A 27173-nucleotide genomic window follows, 5' to 3' on the forward strand; every position below is an offset into this window, starting at 1 on the left:
CCACATTCACAGCTCGCTCGGCGAGATTTTATGATTTTGAGTAGTTTCAGTCAAGGGCTTTAAGCCCCACCCCTCTTTTCCATTGGCCGGCGTCACCGTTTGTGCTAAACGGTGGCCAGCCATTGGAAAAGAGCTTTTTGTGATGTATACTTTTCCCTTTTTGAGATGGACCACTTGGACGGGCTTGTCTGCCTTCCGTGCGTCGTGAAATTTTTCTTATCTTTATGGGGCCATGTGTTTCAAACACATGGCCCCATAAAGACCAGCTCTGCCGCGTGTTTATTTTTGCATCTCGCTTCCACTTTAAAGTGAAAGCGAGATGCAAAAATCCTGGCGAGCGCTTGTTTGTTTTTGTTATCCAGGAAGAAAGCATTTGTTCCTTGTAACAAAACACTAGTGTGGTCGATACCTTTGCATGACGCAGCTGCATTCCCTTATTTTCATCACACAAGCATGTAAACTTCCGCCTAGTAAAACAGCATAATATTCCCATGCCCTCCCCGATCAGATACAATAGGAAATTACGAACTGGAGTTTTTATTATGAGAATGGACGCTGTAACAAGGGTAAATATTGCCTAATAGGATCCCGTTCCCCTCTCCTGTCCCCCTCTGCACTTCTTGAATCCCATGCTAAACTTACTGTTTTCTGCAAGTGACTCGTATACTTGATTGAGTCCAGTTTAATTAAATCGATTCAGCGCAAATAATGGCATTTTTGGCGTTGCAGGCATGAGTAGCCAAGATTGGAAGCACACGCTCTTCCAGAGAAAAATAATACTTCCGGTTTGTTTTGCATATATTTTATTCTGGTTCCAAGCCTCAAATGACCATTTTTTTTAACCTCACCGGATAGTGCTGCGTTCAGATGGTGGTGCACGCTGCCAGGTGACGCAAGCATGTCTGCGAGCGCTACACTCGACTACCGCCTCTGTGGTTGGAGTAGGTTTTATCGTGCTAATATAATAATAGGTTGTAAGTATTGGTATGGCATAGTGGTCTGAGCTTGTGCAAATATGTGGCTACAGTGAGAGGTACATGGCGGTTTCACAATGTGGAGGGAATATGTTAGCCTGGCGTACACATGTATCAACAAAATGGCAACTGGTATATCAGTGCAGGTCAGTAAGATTTCTGCGTCCTCCAGGGCTGTAACCATGCAGGAATTAAAACGCATACATTTACTGGGGAAACGTGGATAAAGTGAGGTATGCTACGCATACCATAACTGACAGCTCTGTCATGCACGTAGTTGGGATTCGACACAGGCTTGAAAGACAACTGGCAGGCGGTGTCCTGCTGTGGGTGGTCAGTTTGCACAGACCCTCCAGTGCTCTTTATACTCCACCCCGCCCCCACCCAACAACATTTTCCAGGCAAGCCCATCAACTTCAAAGACTTTGCATTGTGAGTTGGATTCTCAACTGGCAGGCGGTGTCCTGCTGTGGGTGGTCAGTTTGCACAGACCCTCCAGTGCTCTTTATACTCCACCCCGCCCCCACCCAACAACATTTTCCAGGCAAGCCCATCAACTTCAAAGACTTTGCATTGTGAGTTGGATTCTCCGTTATCTACAAACCACTCATTTAACGGGCAAGACACCAGTCATTGTGGGGGTGTGACGTACGTGTATTGAATTAAAGCGCTTCAAAGACTTGTCAGGGGTAGTAAGTGCTATATAAATGCAATTACAATACATTTACGTAGAATCAAATTCTGCTTTGTTTCTAGCATTTTAACATGTACAGTAATGTCGGACTGCGGATGTTTAATTATAAAAACGCCTGTAGGGTACAGGGTTCTTACTTCCGGGTTGCAAGGCTCGCTTTGGTATTGCCCCTGTGAGAGGGCCTTTATGCTCGCCCTGTAAATTAGCTGGCCAGTTAAATGAAGGTATAAAGTAAGGCCATTCATTCTATACTAGAGTGTTATTACCCACCTCGCGCCCACCGCTTAGGCGCACAGTACAGTTGTGCTGGTGAGCTAATGGTCAGGGTCGATGTAATCGCGGTATACGCTGACCTCTGGGGAGTGCGACGGGAACCCCTCCAGGACTGCAGGTTGCTGACCCGGGTAATTACAGGAGGTCAGATAGCGTTAATTCGTTTACAGTATACTGCATACCATCCCACATCCTCGCCTGCCTTGCCTTGGAGGGGTAAGGGGCCTGGGACCTGCTTAGCTTCAGTTGCTGTTCTGAATGGGAGGAGGGGCTCGCATGTCCCTGGTAATTGGATTAGTATTGTTTGTACAGGGGAGGGTGTGCTGGGCAAGTTTCCAAGGGAGAGAAAATGTGAGAATGGTTTTTCCACTGGTATGAAGAGGACTGGTGTGAAGTATGTGATTTAATTAAATTCGTTTTATCCCGCCTTCTTCCCACCTCTTGGTAAACCGATGTTTTCGTAGGATCAGGTTAATTATGGCGCGGAGCACTCCACCCCTTTATTACCGCTAAGCCTGTCGGTGACTTGCAGCTGAGGCGGGGAAGTGGGGAGGACGGGGTTATTGAAGGCATTTGTTGGCCATCTCCCTCTTGTTGAACAGCACTGGAAACAACACAGCACCAAAGGTAGAGCCGGATGAAACCAATCAGGGCGGCCCTTCCCTCTCGTCCTTTTTTATTTTTTTATTTTAAATAATTGTATATGAATGGAAATCTTACATCGAGGGGGGAGGAAGGTGAGGTGGGTATGATGGAGTGTCATGGAAAGAACAAGCATTGAAAATGCAATAGGTTTCGCCTTTGATTAAGTAAAAGCCATGTGCGTTGCTATACAATGCCATTAGCAAAGCAAACAGCTTTAACTTAATCAAAGGCGAGACCTATTGCATTTTCAATGCTTGTTGTGTAAGCACTCTACAACTGTGCATGTTTTCAAGCTGTCTCCCTCGTCTGCTTCTCTTCCTTCCCTACTCCCATACTTTGCTCTTTCCACCAACTCTTCGTCTATTGCCTTCTTGCCCATGTGCTTTCTACCCACCAGCACCCAGTGGCGGCTCCTCCTCTAGGGTGGAGGAGCGTCGTCCCAGTGACAAAAGGAAAAATAAAATGATAACTACTGTTATCATTTTATTTTTACTATTTCATCAGTGGCTTTCGGGATGGGGTGGGCCAGAACAGCGGGAGGAGTGGTTTACACTCCCTAACTGCGCCCGACTACTTGCTCGGCCTGCTTGGGCCGGCCAAACAGCCCTGCGCACTTTGCATCTTCCCCACATGTCTGCATTACGCAGCCTGGTGAGGAACCTGCAAAGCATTACATTCCCAGTCTGAGTGCCGAACCAGTGCGCTCAAACCAATCACAACACTGCATTGCAGCGTTGTGATTGGCTCAGGGGAGCTAGGGACTCCTAGAGCTTCCTGCTGCCGCCCGGGACTGCAGGAAGAGAAGGAAGATGACGGATGACGGAGGATGGAGGAGAGGCGGCGGCCGGCCGTTACAGGTAAGTATTTTTATTTTTTCTCTTTTGATTGTCTCTGCCTACCCGCCTACCGCCTGGGACCAGTGACAGCAGTTACTGCCAGCACCACGTTGCAGTCTTTCAATTGATCCCCCCCCCCCACCCCCAACCCATGCCCCTTATTTTGGTGTCGTCCTCTCCCCTCTCACTCAGGACCCTGTGTCACTTCCGCACCCAACCAGGCTGCCCTGGAGCATTCCAATGTTGCTTCCCACCCACACCATTTAAAAATAAATGCTTCTGCACGTTTTTTTTTTTAATTTACTGATCCAACTCAGATAGTTAAATAAAACGAAAAAATTGCAGTGCCATTATACACGTATGTGTGGTACACATCCCTACAAAATGATACGGCTGGTTGCATCAATAGCTTTTTTTTTTTTACAGCAGAAGTGATGCTGTGCTGCATGGCTAAAACTAGCTCTGTGTAAGAATGCCCTTTAAAAAGAAATAGCTTCGCATTGTTTATTCATAAATTATTCAGAAATACAATTTCTATTTTGAACACATGGTTTCGGATGTTGTGACTTAAAATATCTCTCTTTGTTGACAGTGGTTGGAATTGGCAAAGGGACCAAAATGCTAACTACAATGCTGACTGGGTCCAAGGTAAGAAACCTGCAAGCGAAAGCATAGAGGCACAGTAAGAACAAAAAGTATAGCCTAACGCGGTGGTGGAGGTCAAACCCATTTGTATGTTAACTTGATACCCAAAATGCATTTGAAAGTTTTTTCCACTTTTTGACAATTTGTCCTATGGTTACAGGTTTCTATCCAGGCTCGTGGATCTATATATATGAATGCTCTGATAACTAACCATGTATCTTCGTTACACAAGTTTTATTTTTCATTGTCACGATTATTACATAATGAAGGCGAGTTTCGAAATAGTATGACCGCCCCCTTTGCTTTGTGGTTATAAAAGTAACTTTTCTTGGCATCACAAGTATATATTCAAGTTAAATACAAATATTACCACTCACGTAAAGGGATATCTTCTAATGTGATAGCAGTCCAGTATTAGAACACGGTCGCAATGCCACTTCCTCAATAGGTTTAGCAGTAAGAAAATACACGCAAAACTAAACATTTGCTTATGTTCTTTGTGATTTTTAAGACCATAGTAATAAAAATATGCAGTAATAAGCCCTTTAATTCAAGCTTTGGCTGTGTGTTTTGCTGGAATCCAACTAATCCGAGACCTCCCTGGCTCGCCAAACGATCTTCACTGAAGCAAGTTCTGGAAAGCAGCACTCACTTGATGATAATATAGAAGATAAATGCTCAATTCTATATTCACTATATTTTGGCTTGAACCATATTTGTCTAATTCACCTATAGAATGGTCAAATATAAAGAAAGTGAAATAGGGTTCAATTCAATTCTATCTCGTCCTTCAACTTACTTGGGCTCCGAGTTAAAGAATTCACAATCGCCTGTTCAAAAAAGAAAGAATTATCATTTTTTTTTTCAGGAATATTTTCAGGATACTATATTATATATTATATTGTTTGTAATACCTAAATTCTGCTCATAGTTTTAGATCATCTTCCTCAAAAGGTCTACTGCTGTACTGGCTAGATCCATGGTCACCCGTACCTTGCCAACTGTAACCTCCCCAAGTGAATTCAAAACCACTTGGTTATAACCTGGTCTAAAAACAAAAAATGTATGTGGCTTTGAGTGTACTAATCGTTCTAACTTCCAACAAATATGCAATAGTCTGTTCTTATGCAAACTCCTAGAAATATATGCTTCAAAAGACTAGAACTCTTGGACTATCAAACTGGATTTCATCCTAGCTGGGGTACACAATCAATATGGATAGTGACATTGAATGATAGCTAACAGACAGTTAATTCAAATAGAGAAATGGTATTACTCTTTTAGATTTTTCATACACTTCATCATACTGTGCTCCAACAAAGACTTAGCGTAGGAATTTATAGAATTGTCCTAAAATGGATTGCTTATTACCTCACTGACAGATCTCTCATCAGATTGCTACCTCCATTTTCATTGACACCATTCAAATCCACAGTCCAAGTACCTCAAGGATCGACAATTGCTCTCCTCCTGTTCAGTGATTATTTTAGCCCTCTACACAGGGTTGTACTGGGACACCAAATAGGACTTGGCACCAAATTAAAATCGGCCCCCATTTGTGATTACATTGCTAATAAAGTGACCCATGATTGCAAGTTGGGGCAGTTTTGAACTTGTAAAGACACACTGTTTTAAATGTTTTGGAACATATGGAAGAGTGCATGGATTAGAGCTTGCTGCATCCTGTGTATTTTTGGTTCTATACTTTATTTATTGATATCCAAAAAGTCATACAACGTGACAAATCTAAAGAACAGGAAAAAAACTATGATAGTGACACAAGTAATCCCTTTGACTATACAATGTAGCGATTCAAAATAATCCATGCATCCATACTCAAAAGGCTGTGTATCGGTATTTCAATTGCATGAGAGCTAAATTAGGCTCTCAGTTGAGTTGCCTATCACCCCATCTAAAGGCCCATCCCATTGATGTCTCCCTGGATTCTCTGGGCAATGCCCCTCCATACTGTGTTGATGTTGTTTTAATGTATCAAAAAGAAGGGGGGGATAGGGGCTAGTTATGGACCAGTACCCTTACTCCATATAGTAATCTCAAACCAAACGGTTGGTAACTGTTCCAGTGTGGGCACAATAGTTGTCCACAGAGAAAGAGAAATAGAAAAAGGAACAGAAAGGACTAGGTCTAAACCCCACAGGATAGAGGCAAGCCCAGGTATCGTCTCTTGTTGCCCTATTTTCACGACAGCCATTTTAAACTGAGCTGCCATTACATCATATTTTCTCTTTTCGCCCCATTTCTTGATTTTCACCCCGTTATTGTGCGGGCGAACATGCGCTAGCCTATGGAGTGACCCACAACTTACTAATAGGTAAGAACGCATGACATGCCATGTTCTACTTCAACGCAACCTATACCATGCTTTTGTGCTGATCTCAACCCAATAGTAGCTGTGACACTGAGAAGACAAGCTTAAGATAGGGGCAAATTGTAAGGCATTTATGCGGTGCCAAAACAGTAATAATTTCAAAACACAATACAAGAAAAATACCAGACCAATTTAGAAAATATTTTATTATATAAAATTGCACCAAAATGACAAAATTCTAATAAGGGAAACCATAGTCATGAATTTTTAGTTTCAGGTTCCAAATAGTCCCAAAAAGTGTTAGGCACAAACCACGTTTATCTAATTGCACTTGACCAGTATCTAGGCACAAGTTAAGACTGAATGAGATGGAATATGGTTCAGAAACATTAATGAGGTTTGACCTGGTTGGAAGTTTTACCTTCAGACTTCAGTCTCTGGAGTGGAAATCAAAAATCCTCAGCAGGGAAAGGCAGCAGAGTGTGGCCAGAGAGGACTTCATGTCACCGGATAGCTGCTGGATGAGGTCTAGGTGATGCCACTGACTTTTGGCAGGAAAGCTCCGAGCAGGCGAAATATATATTTTACCCAGAAAATGTTCTTTGCCGGCCTGATACCTTTGGTGCCTTTGCCTATGAAGATTTTGCGTTCAATCTTAGTCTGTTTTGGCGCTCGGATTCTACCAGCCAGGCAACGCTGCAGCCGAAGAGGACTCCACAATGCAGAGTACAGTCTCCGAGAGGTCCCACTGAATCAGATTTGCTGCTGCGGAAAAGCTCTGTGTGGGAGGAATCTGAATCATCAGTCCTGCAGCATCAGACCTTTGTCAGATCAGCTTGGCATGTTGCTTTTGGTTCTGCGGAGGTCTTTAGAGCCAAAAAGTTTATAGGTCACCAGGTTTCAGGATATATTAGGAGGAGTACACTTTGACAAATATAAGGGTCCTAGGACTGTGAGGCAAGCGCTTGGGAGGTCAAGACTCACTCCAGCAGAAGCCAGCAGCAGAGTCCAAGACAGGTCCACCTGGAACTGATCAACTAGTCAATTGAAGGAAAGGCCTATTGTAGATGGTTATGTCAGCTTTACGACCCTCAGAGTCAACTTCTTTGTCGAGGGTGAGCAGGTCTGTCTTGTAGGCTCTTCTCTGGTTACAGTAAGTTCAATCCTCTTCTAGCCTCTTCTCAGGAAACTGAAGGTTTAATCCTTTTCTAATCTTCCCCCAGACCAAGTAGTGTTCTGAGGAGGGTACTGTGGATGCCACATTTATGCCTGGCATCAGCCTATGGGTGGGGGGAATCCGGGGTTCTCCCTAACCAATGAGCTAAATGTTCGCTGGAAATACCATATACGCTTTTGCAGCACTTCCTGCGTTCCCTACTGCAAACAATCTCACAGTACCTATAGCTACCTAAATCTAAGTTGGCGAAATCCTTAGCCTATTGTGCAGAGCTTGTGTACACGCCTTAGGAGTGTGGCCCGGGAAATGAGCAACCCCTCCTCTGTGGTCGCTCTAAACCAGTTCTGGGGGCAGCTAATCTTCACTGTGATTAGAGCCTGCCTGGCTGAAGGAACAAAGAAGGACCCTGCTTATGTGTCAGCTAAAATTTGACTGTGATAGGGTAGGCCTATTTGAAGCTCCTAGGGCATTGTGCCTGAGGAACAGAAACCCCTCCTTACACGCAAGCCTTTGTCCTGATCTGGGAGCAGTTTTTTAAATTCCATCAATGTGGCTTTTCAGCTGTCAGATGACAGTTGGAACTCATGTAAATGGGTCCCCAAAGGCCTTTCGGTATTAAAATTCTGACTTTGCCAATGAATTGGGCTTTTAATAAATATTACAAAGAGTCGCAAATGAAATTTCAGGCAGTTTGAGATGTGATGACATTGACCTGGGCGGTCATGTTGAGTTGGATGTTGATGATCAGCCTGAGGTTCATGGCCTAGATGCTGGGTGTTGGTCCTAATTCTGTTGGCCACCTGGTGGAGTCCCACGGTGAGGTGCTCTTCCTGAAGATTACAATTTTAGTCTTGTGGTTGTTCTGGTTTACCCAGTTGGTCGTCATCCAGTGGGTGATTTCATTCATGTACTCCTTGAACTTGATCTATGGCCTTGGCTTCTTGTCCGTGAAGGAGAATATGAGTTGTGTGTAATCGGCGTAGAAGTGAAAGTTGATATCTTAAGCGCAGGTGATGATGCTAGTTAGAGGGATCAAGTATGTGTTGAACAGGGTTTGGCTCGGGGAGGATAGTTGCCAAACTATGTTTGCAGTTGCCGGTGTCCGAGGTGTATGGTGCCAAGCTGACTGGGTCCTTCCAGTTCGGAAGGAGCAGATCCATCCTTTTCCTACTTTCAAATATCATGCACCCTGCCTTATGGACAGTAAGGTTAACTTAGGGTTGACTTATCAATATTTAAAAGAAAGTTTTAACCCTGTCAAAATGGGTTATTTTGACAGGTGGAATTTGCTGTTTAGACTTCAGGGAAGAGCGCTTATTTAAGGACGAGAACCCTCATTTACCTCCAGGTGACATGCTTCATCATTGCTCACACCAGAGCCGCAAGGTACCTGGTGTGAGCTACAACTCCCCAATGGGGAGGAGCTGAGGTGTTAAAAAAATTATGAGCATATGTTGACAGGGAGTGAGGGGCAGACAGCAGGAAGAAATCGAGATTACACCCTCTCCAGGGGCGGATGTGGTTCATAACAATCCAGAGGTTTATTCGGATGCCTTCCGGGATAGGGTTAAAAATAAGAGAGGACTGGGGATTCTTTTTTATTTTTTTTATTGAAAATTCTAAAAGAAACAAGGCAATGAAGTACAATTTAGAAAATACCAGTTCAAACGAGGTAGGAACAAGGCAATACAGAATCATTTTGCGATCCGCAATGGGAAGGGGGAGGAGGGGAGAAACAAGTCAGTACGATATTAAGATAATACAGCAGTAGGAACGTGAGGTGAGGGGGAAAGTGGAGCATCAGCGTTAGTTGTCATGGGAGGAGTGCGGATGCCACCACGGTAATTGTTCCAGAAACCTCATATCTTGCTCCACTTCCGGGGTCGCCCCGGGCTACGTATACAGTTTTCTCCCTAAACATCGCCCAGTCCATATTCTCCCTCCATGCTTCAACTGTAGGTGGCCTCTGGGACCCCCATAGCTGTGCTATATCTCTTTTAGCGATCATGTTTCCAAGGGTCACCCACTAAGTCTGTGCCGCATTGTGATCTGTTGGCTCCCACACATTCAACAAACAACGCCTGGCCTCTGGCAAAAGAGCAACACCCGTAGCCTCCTCCATCATTTTATGCACTTCATTCCAGAAGACAGCCACATCCCGACACTCCCAGAGAATGTGGAGAAAAGTCCCAACCAGCCCGCATCCCCGCTTACACAAACCGTCCTCAGAGAATCCCATTTTAACCAGACTGGGGCCAGTAACATAGGTCCTGTGAAGTATCTTGAGCTGCAGGAACCGGAGACAAGCCGGAATCGCAACCTCCTTGGGAGAGGAGACCGCACACTGCCAGTCCTCGTCGTCCAACTCTAGGCCATCTCTGGTCCATGAGTCCCGGAGCTGAACCAGTAGGTTAGCCCTATCGTTTGTTAGTTTTTTGTAGATCAAGGAGATAGTACTGTCTGGCACATGACCATCCAGCGCCCTATCCTCAAGCGGGGACGATTCCAGAATCTTCTCACCCTCTGAGAAACTAGACTTCAAGGCATGGCCGATTTGAAGATATCGAAAGTATTCCCTATCATTCAATTGGCCTCAAATGATTTAATACTGTCCTTGACCCAGAGGTTACCCACCTTACTAATACCAATCAGGTCCCACTTCTCAAAGCCCTTGGTCTTCCACAGGTTGCCCAATCTCTCAGATGCGAAAAGTGGGGTCGCCAGAGTCATGCGATCTTTCCATCCCATCGCATTATTTGCATTATACCAAAGACGCACAGCAGTCCTCGTAGGCCCCGACAGATCCCTACCAGCTGACCTTGAGTATAGTGCTCTATAATAATCGCCCCCAGGCAACAACCACCTGTCCATAGTAAATGCGGGGTTAGATTTAGGACCATACATGCCATGATTAATAGCGCTCAGTTGAGACGCCCAATAATACCGCTTAATGTCAGGGAGCGCGATCGACCCATGGGAGTGTGCTTAGCAAGCTCTATATGGGATCTACCCTCCCAAATCAACTTCCTCTGGAGACCCTCCACTACACGAAAATAGCTAGCCGGAACTATGTCAAGGGAGTTTTGGAGTGCATAGAGGAAACGTGGTAGAGACATCATTTTGAAGAGAGCTGCCCGGCCGCGCGGCGAAAGCGGGAGCTTACGCCAACCCGCCACGTCCAATTTCAACCTATTCAACAGTGGGATCAAATTCTGCTCATAACGAGCCACAGGGTCTAGTGAGATATAAATTCCAAGATACCTAAACCCCGAAAGCGTCACCTGGATGGGACAGTCACGCGGAAGAGGGAGGGCCTCATCCCAGAGCACATATAGACAAGACTTGGTCTAATTTATGACAAGACCAGAATTCCTACCAAAGGAGGTTAGGACATCGAACAGCACTATCAGTGATTTCCGGGGCGACGTTAGATACAGCAGGATATCATCTGCATAGAGCGAGATACGATCCTCGAAGTCAGGGGACCACCGAATACCCTTCATCGAGGGCTCCCACCTGATCAATGCAGCAAGGGGCTGGAGGGCCGGGCAAACAGTAGCGGCGACAAGGGACAACCCTGTCTCGTACCTCTCCCCAGACCGAACGGCTTGGAAACCCGCCCGTTAACAACAATCTGCTCCAGGGGGTCCTCGTAGAGGAGCCGTACCCAGCCAATAAAACCTGGACAAAATCCGAATTTAGCGAGGGCAGCCCCCCAATACGGCCATTCTACCTGTATCAATCGCCATCGTGGGATCCAAGGACGCCAAGATGGCTGGTTCACGTAACGTCGCCGCCCTCGCAAGAACACCATGCAACCGCCTAAGATTCAGAGCCGTGTTTCTGTGCGGGATGAAACCAGATTGGTCTGGATGAATCAGCTCGCTAATCACAGTTATTAATTGATTAGCCAATACTTTCGCGAGAATCTTAGGTTCAGCGTTTAAAAGAGATATCGGCCTACAGGAAGCACACTGATCCCTCTGTTTCCCTTCCTTGTGGATCACCACAATGGTAGCTAAAAGCTGATCACTGGGGAGGGAGCCTCTCTCGCGCGATTCCACAAACATATCCCGTATATAGGGAGCCATCATGTCGGGACGCAATTTATAGAGTTCAATAGGGAGACCATTGGGTCCCATAACCTTCCCCGATCGCAAGGAGTGAATAGCAAGAGCCACTTCATCCACAGTTATCGCCGACTCCATTTGTTCCTTATCTGCTTCAGACAGGCACGGCAACGCGATATCGCATAATAACAAATGCAAATCCTCCTCCGGTCGCTCTGACACAGGGGAATAGACTGCCTGGAAGTCCTCCGCAAAACATTGGGCGATCTCATCAGGGTCGGTCACCCGTTCCCCACTCACTCTCTCGATCACCGGCACAACACGACTCGCCCTATCTCTCTTATCCAGCCATGCAATCAGTTTACCAGCCTTGTCTCCAACATCATACAAACAGCCCTGCTGCTCCCTATTCATAATCTTAGCCGCATCCGTAACCAATGCCTTGTATTCCAATTGCTTAAGATGCAAAACATGCAGCTTCGCACGGGTGATCCCCCGCTCGAGGTCACACTCTATATCCACAATCTCAGACTCAATCTTTACGACTTCTTCATTTCTTCGTTTTTTCGCACCCGCAATCAAAGACAACGCCCGGCCTCTGACAGTCTTGAAAGCCTCCCAAAGCGTCACAGCGGACGATACAGACCCCTCATTTTCCATAAAATACTGGTCAAGAGACTTAACCAGGGCAGCACGGGTTGTAGGATTCCAAAAATACCAGGGGTTGATCGGGGCCACCCGGCCCTCAGCACCCGCATGCAACTCCATCTGAAGCCACACTGGGGAGTGGTCGGATACACCCCGTGCCAGATGCCTAACTTCGATGACAGAGAGGGCCTGTGCAGCGGGCATCAGCACATAATCGATCCTGGAAAGGCTACCATGTGCTCCCGGATGAAAGGTGTATTGGTGCCGGGTGGGATGTAACAGCCGCCAACAGTCCACCAAGCCCAGCGTGTCTATAAAGCCGCGGAGCCAGGTCTGGGCACTCGTGAGGTCCCTAGGCGGATGTCGATCATCCCTACCCAAAACCACTGAATTAAAATCGCCACCCAATACCAAAATCCCCTCCGGGAGTGAAAGGATGACTCGCCTAAGGTCCGCAAAGGTAGTCGATTGCAGGCCCGGGGGAACATACACAGAAAGCAAGGAAAGGGTACGACCCTCCCACCTACCAGTGATAGCGATATAGCGCCCTCTATCATCTAGGACCGTTGCATCAATCTCTAACTGGAGGGAATTCTTCATTAGGATGCCTACCCCCCTAGACCCAGAGGTAAACCCGGCATGGACGACCAAACGATACCCCCTCCTATTCATAGCATGACAAGTGTTGCCTATCCAGTGTGTTTCTTGGAGGAGTATCACATCAGGGGAAAGACGTTTCAACAGTTGCAACACAACCCCACGTTTTATCCTGTCCCCAGCCCATTCACATTCCAACTAATTAGTTCCAATCCCCTACCCCCCATCTCAAAAATGCAGACAGATCCATCCCTCTCCAGAACTCGGCACTTAGATCAGACGATAAAACAATACGTTGCCTTGCAAAAAACTCAAACACCCAAACCAGAACCGCCCCACACCCCAACCATAACCCGTTACTAACCCCCCCACCCTGCACCCCTGCATAAGCCTAAAAAGCCACCCCAACTTGCAGTGTGCCTGTCGCCCTAGCATCAAACTAAACTACAAAAAGTGAAAACAGAGGAGGAGAAGACCCACCAATAGCCCCGCCACCCACCAAATTGCCATTTTAGTTCACTCAGCTAGTGTAGCGAACCACTGTCCGAGGCCAACATGACCTAGAAATCGAAGGCCAAGCGCCTACTCCTGCTCCTCCGCTCCTCCAGACTGTCCATCCTGGCCACGTTGATTGGACAGATTGTCCAGCCAGTCCGCCACCACCTCAGGACGATCAAAAAAGTATGTCCGCTCCTCGGATTCAATTCTCAATTTGGCCGGGAAGAGCATCGCGTACTTTAGGCCCATGTCTCTCAGTCTCCTTTTGACACCCATGAAACTTAGTCTCTGTTTCTGGACATCTTGCGTGAAGTCCGGGTAGAAGCTCACAGTAGTATTTTCAAACTTCGTGGGCCTACCCACCCGCGAGGCCTGCAGAATTGCATCTCGATCTCTGAAGTTAAAAATCCTGACAATAATAGGCCGCGGTGGTGCCCCCGGCTTTGCTTTACCACCCGGAACTCTGTGGGCCCGCTCGACTGTGAAAAACTTACTCAGTCCTTTAGGTACGAGGCGGGAGACTATGAGATTTTCCACAAAGAGATCAGCTGCAGGATCCTCTGCTTTTTCCGGGACCCCAATAATGCGGACGTTATTACGCCTATCTCTTCCCTCACATTCCTCCAAACGATGAGCAAAGAGATCATTGGAGGTTCGTAAGTTGCGGACCTCTGTCTGCAAGTCGGTGACATCCCCCGTCAAGCTAGCAGTCTTGATGTCCAAAGACTTAACTTTCTCGTTTGTTTTGGACAAATCAGTTTGAATCAGGTTGACTTCTATAGCCACTGTGTTCAACTTGAGAGCCAGGGTCTCCATTTGTTGTCCGAGGGAGGCTTTACTGCCATCAATGGCGGCCATAACGTCCTGCAAAGTTAGTTCCATTGACGAGGGGGGGTGCCCCTTGTGTCTTCCATCGATTTACCCGGTCCGCTCGGGGATCCCTTAGATTGAGCGTACCGATCCATATTGTTGGACTGGGTATAATCACCTCGCCGAGTAGTCTAAGTTTTCGACTTGTCGTCAGTTTTGCTTGCCATTGCAAATGACCAGATACTCGAGGCGGGTGCGCCGTGGTGAAATATGGCGGCACCAGATCCTTAAGACAAAGGAGCAGTGGCAGTCAGAGGGGACAGGCCAGGCTTCTTTCCGATACTGCAATCAGAAAAGCGTTCTAATATGCCACGTATAGCAGTAGCCTCCAGCCCAGAGGACAGTCGCTTGATGAGATCACCAGAAATAAAAGTGAAAGTCAATCGGACCGCCAGTCCGTCTCCCCTCAGGCCGATGTTGCTCAATTACAGCTCAGGCATCATGCCAGCACGAGCCCCGGGCATCACTCCAGAGCAGACCGCGACGTTTAGAGCGTCGTAACTTCGGTCCCCGATGTCCGATTCAAAATCCGATTACAGGTTTCGCCTCACCCGTGGTTCTTCTATAAGAAGTGGTCAATTAAGAACAGGATATATTACAGGATAGATGCGCGAGGTAGCGAGGGTCTTGGGAGCTCTGTGCTCACGCAGCCATCCTGGTTGCGTGCGAAGCTCCTCAGGACTGGGGATTCTTAACAAATATACCCCTTTGTGTTGTCAACATGTTTCTGCCAATCATTGACCCAGAAAAGGGTACTAAGGCATTTGTCAGGACCCAGAGAAAGTCACTCTGCTAAGGACATTAAAGTAGAAATTAACAAAGTACATGCCTTGCAAGGGTAAGCCTGGCAGGAGCTGGAATGGCCTAACAGTACTCAGGGTCCACTGTTGTTCTGTAAAGTAACAACAGAGCTAAATAAGTTTACAAAAAGCGTTCAAAATGCTATCTAAAATCATTGGCACACTTCCTCTTTTTGTGCTATAGCTTAGTACATGTAGTGCCTAACATCAACCAGAGTGATGCCCAGTGAAAAGGACAAATGGGTCATCGTACCAAAAATTGAGAGGATAAAATCCGCTCTCAAACCTGTTGCTAATTCCTCAGCCGCAGAGCTGTATCCTAGTCCTTGGGGAATAGAAGAGGAGATAGAAACACTAGTGCAATTACTCAATGAAACGTGTATAAATACTGGCTAAAATTGCAAGTCTATGAGCACAAACAAACGAAAAAGAGGTTTTGCCCGGATGTAAGTATGTTTTTGTAAAGTGTCAGTCCAACATGAGGCATAAAGTCCAAGAGAAATCCGAGACTACTCTATGAAAACTATTAATCTTAAAACACAAAGCTACCCAAGGGCCCTTTCTTAAAATTGCCCCTGTAGGATCAGGCCAAAAACTCTGCCAAATCCAATGTGTCTGGTCAACTTTAAACCGGTAACACTTGTATGGCAGAGATCGATCCTGGACTGAAAGGAGTCCCAGTGCAGGCCCCTTTCTCCTATCTTTTTTTAGGACTGAGCCGCATTTGGTCCCACTGGGCCATTAGTTGGTACAGCGGGTTCATATAGTATAACGTTTGACACATGCATTCACTTTTTAGTCTGAGTCGTTAATAAAGAAATAAAGGGGTACGCATTGGGACTCCCTTCACTCCAACATATTCAAAAGTCTTTGCAGAGAAGATCTTTCATCTCCTTTCTCGAGCTTTGAAGATTTGAAGGAGTGAGCCTTATCATTGGTGAGCTGTTGATCCTTCGACTGGGTGCGCATTAGAGCAGACTTGCTTTGTAGTCTCTTTTTTTTTTTTTTTTTTGCTAGTTTCAAATATGACAATAGTGCAGTTTCTTTTTTTTTTTCAACTTTATTTACCATTTTCATAATAATTACATTCCGCACATGTTTACTCACTGTTATTTTGCAAGTTAGAACGGCAAGCGGTGACATGAAAAATAATGTACATACATAACAATCCCTGTCCTCTATCCGACCTAGCCCAATCTTCTGACTGCGTACATCTCTGGTGCTTCAAAATGCACACATCAACACCTTCCCCGGTGAACCATTCTAACAATAGAGATCATCCCTACACCCCAATACAGTAGTATTTATTTGGAAACGTGTAATCTGGGTTTTAGTTTCCCCTTTTTATTTATTTTACCCACTCTGGTGGGGACAATTCCATATAGTAGTTGCGATGCGTGGGGAGCGTTCATCTCAAGCAAATAACTCCTATGGGGACCCCAGATATATTTTGGGCGAGACACCTGCGGCTGGGTGACAGCGTGAAGCTCACTGTTCATACTGCAATATGTTAGGCTGTGGAGCCAGGCTTTTACTGTAGGCGAGGATCTACAGTCCCACTTAAGAGCTATCTCCCTCTTCGCGGGTAAAAAATCAAGGGCAGTAAATGTGCGTACTCCCTTGGGGAAACCATGCACATAACCCAACAGTGCGGTCTAAGTGTGGTTTTTACCTCCAAATTTATCATCTTAGCTATTTTGTTGCACACTGAACGCCAATAGGCCCCAATCTTAATGCAACGATAGTGCAGTTTCTGGCTGATCTGTCAACTATTTTTTAAGAAGAGCCATAGCTCTCAAATGTTTCTCTTTGAGTATGACATTCTTAATATCTCAGTCTATAATTGAAAATTGAATGAATGAATGAATGAATATTAGTCTTATAAAGCGCAAACTTTGTCCAAAAGCAACAAGGCGCTGCGGAAGGGGCCAGCAGTCGAGGTACACACTGATTAGATGGTGAAGAGCCAAGTCTTCTTTGGTTATATACTTATTTGTAGCCCTCTAAAAATGAATTTGGCTCAGATTATTGCAATAAAGAGTTGGGAGGAGGCTGACTAATCACACTTTCTAAATATTGTATTATTGGGAGTTGATAAAAATGTGATTGATCAACGTAGTTTCACGCCCCTTAATAGAAATTTCATTTACATTGATTTATTATATTGCTAGTGTTAGTTGAACTGACATCACACACCCCTTTCCCATAAAATGATACCAAAGAAAGTGGTGACATACCATTCGCCATTTCTGGTTCCTTTTGCAACCCACATTGATACTGACAACTCCTTTGGCCATAAACAGAACTACCCATAAGTAGACCTACCCACAATGTAAATACAATTGTTTGACACAGTTTTCCAGGTAACCATATCTCCTAGAAACCATAGATTGCACATAAATGCTAGTCCTCTGGAGCTTCAGGGGAAGATTCCTGTTCCTCCAAACTCTGAAGTACTGGTTATTAATACAAACCATCGCCCATCCACACTCTTACATGATCTTTTTTTTCAAACCGACTTCCTGTTCATGGTGTTAATGTTTTTTAAATTTACACAAAGGGAAGTTTGAGATGGAGAAACATTGTAAATACCCCCATGTTCTATACAAAGAATACAAACTGACAATATAATACATGGAATACCAAGAATGGTTACTCGTCCAATGATACTAGGATGCTTTGAAGTTTATCAAATAGGTTTGATCGTAATTAGTCCTACTTTTGTAACTGACTGCATTTATATGCACAGATACCTCCCTCTTCCTTCTGGGAAGGCTCAGTACAACCTTTGCAGTTTTTTGTCCCTGGCATCACTCTCAGGTTTTAAAAAAGATAGTAGAAAGGCTGGATCACCTCTCAAAAGGCATAAGTTAACCAATACACTGTTGTCGCTTGTCTAATGAAATAATCAAGAGGGTCGTAGGAACTGGAATGAGTCTTTATAAGACTTAGTCTAAACTTGGGCCAAATCATATAATTTATGTGAGACTGAATTCCAGGTTAAACCTTATTGGATTATTCAAAATTAAGATCATTACTGAAAGCAAAAGGTAGTTAAAGAATTGTGAATTAGCTCAAATAAAATAGTTCAAATCCTAATCTGTGAAGGAACTAACATAAACTCAGTGCCTCATGCAAGCCAAAAGCCAGAACCTATTATAAAGCAACTAGAATAACATAACACTTGCTTAGTTAGAAAGTAAAAGCAAGCTTTAATTATGAAGTTAATAAAACAGACTAGTTCAAAGTCTGCCCAGTTTACAATCCCAAGAAAGTCTGGCACATATGCCAAAACCATAATCTTTTTCAGGGATTAAGACAGAAAAAGCAAGTGCATCCAGTTGTAAGGTAACGTAGTAGGGTTGAACTAGAAATGTATCACTCTAGTAAGCCATTGAACAGTTTAACAAATGAGATGCATTCAATAAGATATGTCTAGAAGCACCTACTTCTACTGCTTAATATTGAATGAGATGTGAATGAAAAATGAAGTAAATGACGTGGCATTTATGTAATACAGAAATACAATAGACAGTTCAGCTAATGAATGGTCCTTAGAAAAGACTCGAGGAAGGGACCTTGAAAATTACAAAGACAGGAACTTCCTTACATGAAACACACAATAATACAATTGATTAATACAGAGACCATGGATGAGGCTTATATTTCACTAGTTTTCTGAAATATAAAAGCACACAGAGACCAGAGCGTGGAAAGGCTTGTTCACATAAAATGAAAGTGCACATTTATTTCTGCAAATGGGAATAGATTTCAATGCAAGTTGTCTGAGGCATAGTCATGCTAACTAAAATCTAAATTATGCATTATTTTCTAATTGATAAATCTCTTTCACAATCCCCTCTTCTGATAATGTTATCAAAATAAGTATTGCACTATACTACACAATACTGAACTAGAATACTTCATCATTGTTAGTTACTTCGGCTACTTCTGTAAGCCTCAATTCATCATACCCCCCTGGATTGGAAAACATCAGGTTCGATCTCCTTCGTCTGGTTATTTTCTGCTTTTCCCTATGACATTTTACCTACGTTTAAGATGTATCTGTGAATTCTTAATCATGGTCTCACCTTTCAAATGAAAGTCCATTCCTTCTTTTCATTACTACATTTAACTCTTCTTCCAATACATTCTCTAATAAAATGATGTTGCGCATCAGTCCACTTACACACATTCTTTTCAGTCATTGTATTAGTGATAGGACAATATAACATAATACCACTATTCTATTTAGTTGAAGAATCAACTTTTACAACTTCAGGCATATTAGCTATAGAAACTTTATAATCTACTTGATAATCTTCTAAAGAGTTGTGATTCATTAATTTACTTAAATAGAACAAAAAAATCCAATGGGAAAGAAGAAGCTATATGAATGTGGCACCTTATGAAACAGTTGGTAGATGTGTGCAATATAGCAATTGGAAACATTCATACTCTTTGTAAGCAATAAGCAAATTGGAGTAAGTATTTTCGACATAATTTCTATTAAAGCAATCTCTATCACGCCGGGGTCCCGTGAATTGAGGCTGTATCCAGGTGCCAAGCGGGTGCTTGGCTTTGCTGGCGGTGTGCCTACTAGCCACCACGCCCTCCCGACACCCATGGTGTGATTAGGGATCACGCCACATGTCATTGCAGGGTGACGAACACTTTTCAGGTACCCCACCCACAACAGGTTTTAATAATAATTTTTTCCTGTTTTTTTTCACAGTTTGACCGCCAGGTTAGGGTGAACCTTAGCGCGCTCATACCGCTGGGGTCTTCACACTGGTCCTGATGAATGCCTAGCAACTTGCATCCAGATAGGCTGAAACATGTTGACCCTTTATAGCGTGGCATAGCTGAAATATCTATCCAGCTCTTCAACCGCCCGCTTGTCACTTTTTAACCGTGCTAGGGGACGAAGTGCTTTTTCTTAGCTTACCCCAAAAAAACCCTCTCTCTTGTTGTTTTAAGTCATCTTATTTTTCTACATGTCTCTTCAGAGTGTTTAATCTTGGCAACGCCCTCGTTCTTTCTCTCACAGCGGAATAGCCACTTGATCATACAACAAACTAGGCCGGAAACATGTTGACCTTTATATTTTAGCCACTGCTGAACATTATCAGTAGCGCGCCCCTATCATTTTAAACTGAGATTAGTGGACTCGCTGACTAAAATTAATTTTGAGTACCACTGTATCGCATTTTGTTTCCACCTCCACTCTGCACCCACACTTTCGACACACATCTACATCACAAAAGGCCCTATACCTGCACCTCACGCCACTGGGAACAAAAGCTATCTGAAAAAGAGCCCCTCATAGGGTGCCCGTCAGTATAGTTAAAGAGTCACATCTCCTTGTTGGATATGCCTCGATCCTTCTTGAAAACAAATGAATGATCATTAATATTGAAGGCCTTAGCAGTTTAGTAAATACGGTGCTTATCACTAACCAATCCACCTGCAGCCTTGTGAAAGGAGTTTCTGATTTACATATGTGATGCATAGTCACCGATGTCCTCCTCCTCACATTCACCTATTAGCATGTTTACATACCTTTGACACACATTTTGTGCAATATTTCAAAAATGACAATTAACCTAATACTTTCAAATGTATCCACAATCCAATTACATCTCACATGTGTAGGTCCGTGTATGTATTTTGCCATCTGCATTAGCACGGAGTCTGTATACACGTCTCACATCACTTAATAGCTATAAATCATTTTTATTGTGTGTATAACTTGCCTTTTCCCAACTTTACTTTTCATCAACGTTCTTCAAGAGTATGAACTAACATTGACAAAGATTATTTACACTTTCAACTTCTGTTTTAGAATTCTCATTTGATGGCAAAGATATAAGAGCACAGTATTTTGTAACTTTGTCTGCAAAGTCATTTCCAAAGAAAAGCGGGTCATCTCCACTTTTATCTGCAGCACATTTTACAACAGCGATTTTCTTTGGCAATTTCAAGGCATTGAAAATGCTTTGGCCATTCTTAGTTGAGGTGCCAGCATACGTCATGAAACACCACTGGGACCACAACTTCCCAAAATCATGGGCCACTCCAAACCACATTGACTATCAATGAAGACTGTGACATTAATTTCGTTGACTGTTCAGCATGCTCTTGTAATCACAAACAATTCTGCTACTTGTGTCTAAATGTTATTATACTAGTGCGCTGCCTCCATAACATGTCAGTATGCAAACTGTATGTGTTGCTTGAAGAAGTCCCTGATGGTCTCAAGTCAGTAATCATCCGCATATAAAATCAAATCAGCCAAATTTAGTGGTACTTCTTAGATATTTGGTCTTGGTTTGTTGCAAATTCTTCTACCACATCAATACAGTGATGCTCAATTTCATCAATTCTGTCATCTACTTCCTTAGCATCTTTTTTTTTTTTACAAAGGCAAGAGTGCGACCATACTCTGTTTTGCATAATTTTAATGAAATATTCTCAGCCACCAAAATAATTTGCTCATACTTTGTTAAACGACTATTTGTGAGGTGCTGAGTTTGTGTACGAGTCAATAATGTTTCAAATGAATGAGGAACCAACGCAATTCGTGTGCACCATATTATTATTCCCTCAATTTGAACAATTGCAGAGGTTGGATCAAGTATTGCAGAAAAATATGCAGTTGGTCTGTTAACATCCCCATGTTACTGTAGGAGAACAGAAAGTGTGCACACCTGTTTTACATGAATGAATCCATATAAATGTTTCACATAAGTATGCATTTCTAAAGAGGTGGCAGTACACAATAAGTGCCTGAGCTCCAGAAAGGCTTGCATGCATTATTCTTCCCAGGATACCGGATACATTTTTTTTAATTTAATTTTTTTTATTGTTTTGCAGCATGAAAACAACATAAAACAAGCATGTCGGTATCAAGCAACATCTCCACATCCCCAGCATCTTATCCCTCCCACCTCCCACAGAATCATATCGCCACCGACCAGATGTTCAGTCAATGTGCCCTTCTAGCTCTTGACAAGCATCTGTCCCCGTCCCTGTATGTTGTTCTCCTCCATAGCAGCCATACATCGAAATGCTCGTGTTCCTCTAAAGTCCTCCATCTAGTCCGTGATATTTACGCCATTTACCCCACACTCTATGGAACTTCTTAGGGCAACCTCGTACCTTATAAGTAACCCTTTCTGCCGCCATGTAGAGGTCCATGGCCCTCCTCCATTCCTCGATCTGTGGTCTATCTGGTGCTCCCCATTTCTTGGCTATATCTCTTTTGGCCACTACCAGGGCCAACACCAGGAAAATTAGTAATGGGCGGGCCAGGTCCACATCATTAGTCATTCCCAAAAGTATGAGCTTCGGGTCAGCCGGGATGCCTGACTCCAGCATCTCCCTCAGCTCAACGAGGACCTCTCCCCAATATACCTGAATTTGCGGACACGACCAGACAGTGTGTAGAAAATCTCCTCTATCCTGGCCGCACCGTAGGCAGCTGGGATCTGGAATATTTCCCATTTTAAACAGGTGTACCCTATCGAAGTAGACCCTATGCAGAATCTTAAATTGGATCAGGCGGAGCCGTGACTTTATAGCCACCTCCCTGGGATGCATCAGTACCACCCCCCAGTCTACGTCATCCATGTCCCCTACGTACTGTTCCCACGTGGCCCTTAGTCCCTCCAGTGTGTTTGGCCTGTTGTTCATAAGAGTTTTGTATGTGAGGGATACTGCTTTCCCGGGTATCTGTTCTTGTAACAGTCGGCCCTCCAAAGGCGCATATTCAGGTAGAGCCTCTAATAACGCCCCCTCAGCCCTCCATGCGTGTCTAAGCTGCACATATTTAAAGAACTGGGAGCGGTGGAGCCAAAAGTCTGTTTGTAGTCAGGGGAAGGACTTCAGCGTCCCACGCAGAGTTACATCCCCTAGGGTGGAAATGCCAATGGCGTCCCAGCCTTGAAACCCTTTCAACTTGCTGAGTTCTTTCAGCCAGGCACAGTCCCATAATGGAGTCTGTTGCGTAGGCCTGTGTTCCCATTTAATGGCCTTCGTCGCCCTCTGCCACGCCCCTAGCGTGATTCTAGTAGCTGGTAAGAGCCTTGCCTGTCCTTTCCCCCCATAGATATAGTGTAAACAGGTGTGTGTACCCATCTTGTGCCGTTCCAGCTCGTATGTGGGGTGTGAGGCCGGTGCGTGTAGCCATTCGTTTATGGGGGCCAAGTGTTCCGCCCAGTAGTAAGCTTCTAGGTCTGGGAGCGAAATCCCTCCGTCATATTGGTGCCTCTGTAAGGTCGCCAATGCTATTCTAGGGTGTTTTCCCAGCCAGAGGAACAATCTCAGTTCCGCGTGTATTTCACTGAAGACCTTACTGTGTATGGGGAAGTATTCATTTTGAAATGCGTACAAAAATCTCGGGAGGGAAACCATTTTAATCATGGCAGCTCTTCCAAGAATAGTTAGGGGGATAGATTGCCACCTGCCGGCGTCCGCCGCAAGTTGTGCACGACCCGGCTAATGTTTCGTTCGTAGGAGATGTCAGTGTCTGTCGTAATAAATATTCCTAAATACATAAATCCATCACTAGTTGTCTGTAGTCTCTCTGGCAGCTCAGGCCATTCGTCTCGGCCTCGTGGGTCGTAGATCGTGGACTTGTGCCAGTTTATTTGGTAGCCGGACCTAGCGCCGTAGCGGTCCAGTTCGACAAACCGAGCCGGTACCGTGTCCTCCGGTCGGGTAATCTACAGCAGAACATCGTCCGCGTAGAGGGACAGTTTTTAGGGCTCGCCTGCTGATGCGCATAGCGCATAGCGCATAGCTGGCGAAGCTCTATAGTGGTTTATCCAGGATTTAACCAAGCACGATTCCACTGGCGATTCCTTGCAGTGCATGTGCTTTTTAGGTCATTGCGTAAGCGCAAGCCCTAAAAAGCGCGTGCACAATGCCACCAGCCGCCTGCCTGCGTGCCTCGCAATACCACATCAAAGGCAGCCCAGCCTCCCTCCCACAAGCTTCTCAGCGTGCGCTCTGCCTCAGGCCGGCATTTCTCCTCCCCTAATTATTCACGGCCGGCCGGCCGTACTTTCAGTTTCACGGCAGCCAGGCCGTGTCTCCTTTTATGCTCTTTGACGCTTGTTTTAATTAACTTTCAACTTAAGCGCTACATAAAATACTCAAAATCAAGGAATAAAATTACTACTGTAATTCATGGGAAGAGACAGCAATATTAATATAGAATAGCTGACGTAGTATCAGATTTTTCACATTTTAAGTAACCAGCTCAATTGCATCCAAAAACGGTTAAAATTTCAACTTCATAATTAAAAAATAAAGGTGCCGTATAGTGTTTACAATTATTAATATTTAATGCTGGTTGCGCCACTAAAATATTACTTTCAATAAAGTAACAAATGAGCCAGGCAGAGTCTTCTTCCCGTTGGTTCCTCTATTCACTTTCCGTTCGAACCTGCAAACATGGAGTACTGTTTGCTGAGAGTGAAACTGGACTCTTGACTGTGACAGCAGGAGGCCTATTTGGAAAAAAAATGCCCTATCGCAGATTGTTAAAGACTTTGCTTCTCAGCGCCACTCCAGCCTGCAGTAAATAATATCATTGCGCTGTTCGGTGAACCCTTCGGAGGTGTCGGTGTGTGTGTGCAATCTCCGTGTAAAACTCCTGCACAGCTGGAATTTGCTTTACGTAAACTCATTTCTTCGAGTTAGGGGGTAAACAAAAGATACAGTACATAGTATGTAGCCATGGGCAGCATTCCTATATGCCACAGTTGCATGTCGATCTCTCGACAATGAGCTGAGCTCGTAAAAAACACTTCCGCACCGTCTCTTTGCACACCGGTCATAAAAACAGAGCCCTTTCCACTGCCCTTCCACCACCTACAGGGCACGGAGAGGCACACAGTCCAGTCCAACAGAGCAGAAAACAGCACTGGAGGTGCCTTCACTAGGACACCATGGGTACCGGCTGACAGCAGCCTCTCGCAGGCTGTTACTGGCCAGTTCCAAGCAGCTTCCACCTCTCTCTCTCTCTCTAAAGGCTTGCAGAAATCCCGTACCCTGCCCAGGGAGCTGACAGAGGGCGTAGTAAAAAATTGTGCACCAGTTGCAGGGTACAGGACTAACTGGAGTTACTGTCAGTCCCTTCCTCGAGCACTCAACCTCTGGGGCTCCAACAACATCATGGCCCCTGTGCAACTGGAGACCAGCGGAATCCTCCACTCCTCTGCCACCTCCTCTGGGTTCCGTCATTACTGCTGGAAGCACCGGCAAAAGGATGAGCACCCTAATAGATTTTCTCCTGCAAACAACTTACCAAGATATTACGGTGCTTTCTGATCTGTAAGTATTTCAGAACCCAAGTTCTATATATTCAGATGTCACTGCACCATTTTATTTTATTTCTTTGTTACACATTTTCCCATTCTGTACCATACTCTTTTTACCTTTCCACTTAACTCTCCTTGCCCCGCCGGGAAGCACGTTTAGCCTAACATTACTTAAATTTGACTGAAGTCTATCAATCTGATGTCAAACAATCATGACCAAGTAAAGAGCAGCAACTGATTAAAAGAGCTTTACACGGTTGCACAAATACAAACAAAACATATTTAGTTACTCCCAATTTTGGCAAGTAATGGGGTGTTGTACTAAGAGTTAAAGTTAGTTGCTCACTAGGGTATGCTGGCTTTTAACATTCTGGTCTTCTGGTTCCGAAGTGGACATGTTAGAGACTTTAGTGAGGCTTTATTCTACATGTTAGAAATGGGATCCCTGGCTGGCCAGGGCTTGCGCCAAAGTCAGTCAGAGACCACCACTCCTAAGTCAGGGCAAGGGAGTTACACCCCAAGATAACCCCTGCTCACCCTCTAGGTAACGTGGCCCGAGCAGTCAAGGCTAAACTTGGAGGCGATGTGAGTTAAGTATTTGCGCACGCACCCCAGCAACAACACCCAAGGCCCACCACAAAGGAAACTCCACACAAGGTTATATATAAAAATAGCCTTTGCATTATACCAAAACACATTAGATAAAACACACACTTTACAATGTGCCAACAGGCACGGGCAGAATTTACAAGGGATATGTACAAGACAGGGCCACAGGGACCACTGTCAGGAATCAGCACTTTTAGAACTTAGCACTAGGTAGAACATAAAGTACACAACCAGTAACTACTGGTAATCAGGACCTCACTAGCACCACCTGTACTAGGAGAACAACCACCTAAGTATCACAATACCTGTAGGGGCATAGGCACATTACACAAGAGGCATTATTATACATTCAGCGGTGTAAGGACAAAGGCACATGACGCATAAAAACACATTCAGAGGTGCAGCAAAAGAACAATTGCGCCAAACTCACGTTAGCCACAACCTGTGGCAGTCCCTAGGCCAACTGGCCTCCCTAGGGCTAGGACGCCCTGTGTCCCAGTGTCAAGGGCCTAAACGTGGCAGCTGCCCACAAAGTGCTGGGCAGCTGTGTAGCAATTGATGGGGCCAACACGATGGGGGAGCCTCACAGGCTCTGCAGAAATGACTGTCCCCTTTTTGGAGCCTCGCTGGGCTCTGAATAAACAAATGGCCCCCGAGCCTCTCTGGGCTCTCAAAGATACTGGTGGCGCCTGAGCCCCTTGTGGGCTCTCAGTAATCAAAGTGCCCCCTTGAGCCTCTCGGGCTCTCAAGGCACTGCAGCCAACGTTGGAGCCTCTCAGGGCTCGAGAATAATGTGGGGGCCTTCGCCGGAGTCCCCCCTCTGGTGACTCGACATGGCCAAAGTGGGCAAAGAGCCTCTCGTGGGCTCGGAAGCAATGTGGGGCCCAGGGGAGCCTCTCAGGACTCGTGGTAGGGGTAGGCGGAGTCCCTCTCGGGGGACTCGGTATCACTTGAGGCCTCACGGGCCCCTCAGCACCACAAGACTCGCTCTGGAGGGGCGGGCACCGGCAATGTGCCCCGACTGCCCCCTCCCCTTTGCAGGCACTCACCGGTCTTGCGCAGTCTCCTCTGCCCGGCGGCTCTTCACGGGAGCTCCCGCTCCTCGGGGGCTCCCTTCCCACACTTCTCCCTCTCTCTCCGGGGCTCTCCCTCGCTCTTTGGAGCCCCGGGGGGGAAGACC

At 45.2% G+C, this 27173-nt stretch overlaps 1 protein-coding gene across 4 annotated transcripts in view; it reads left to right on the forward strand.

Moving 5' to 3' along the window:
- TRUB1 (TruB pseudouridine synthase family member 1) overlaps positions 1–27173 on the forward strand; it is a 184453-nt gene that overhangs the window by 80316 nt on the left and 76964 nt on the right. For all 4 annotated transcript variants that reach the window (XM_086922900.1, XM_086922899.1, XM_086922898.1 and 1 more), the window contains exon 3: positions 4015–4070. In XM_086922900.1, coding sequence (XP_086779026.1) covers positions 4015–4070 — 56 coding nt within the window. The remainder of the gene's footprint in view (positions 1–4014; positions 4071–27173) is intronic.

This window comes from Lissotriton vulgaris, chromosome 5 (genome assembly GCF_964263255.1).
Source record: "Lissotriton vulgaris chromosome 5, aLisVul1.2, whole genome shotgun sequence".
Taxonomy (NCBI): Eukaryota; Metazoa; Chordata; class Amphibia; order Caudata; family Salamandridae; genus Lissotriton; species Lissotriton vulgaris.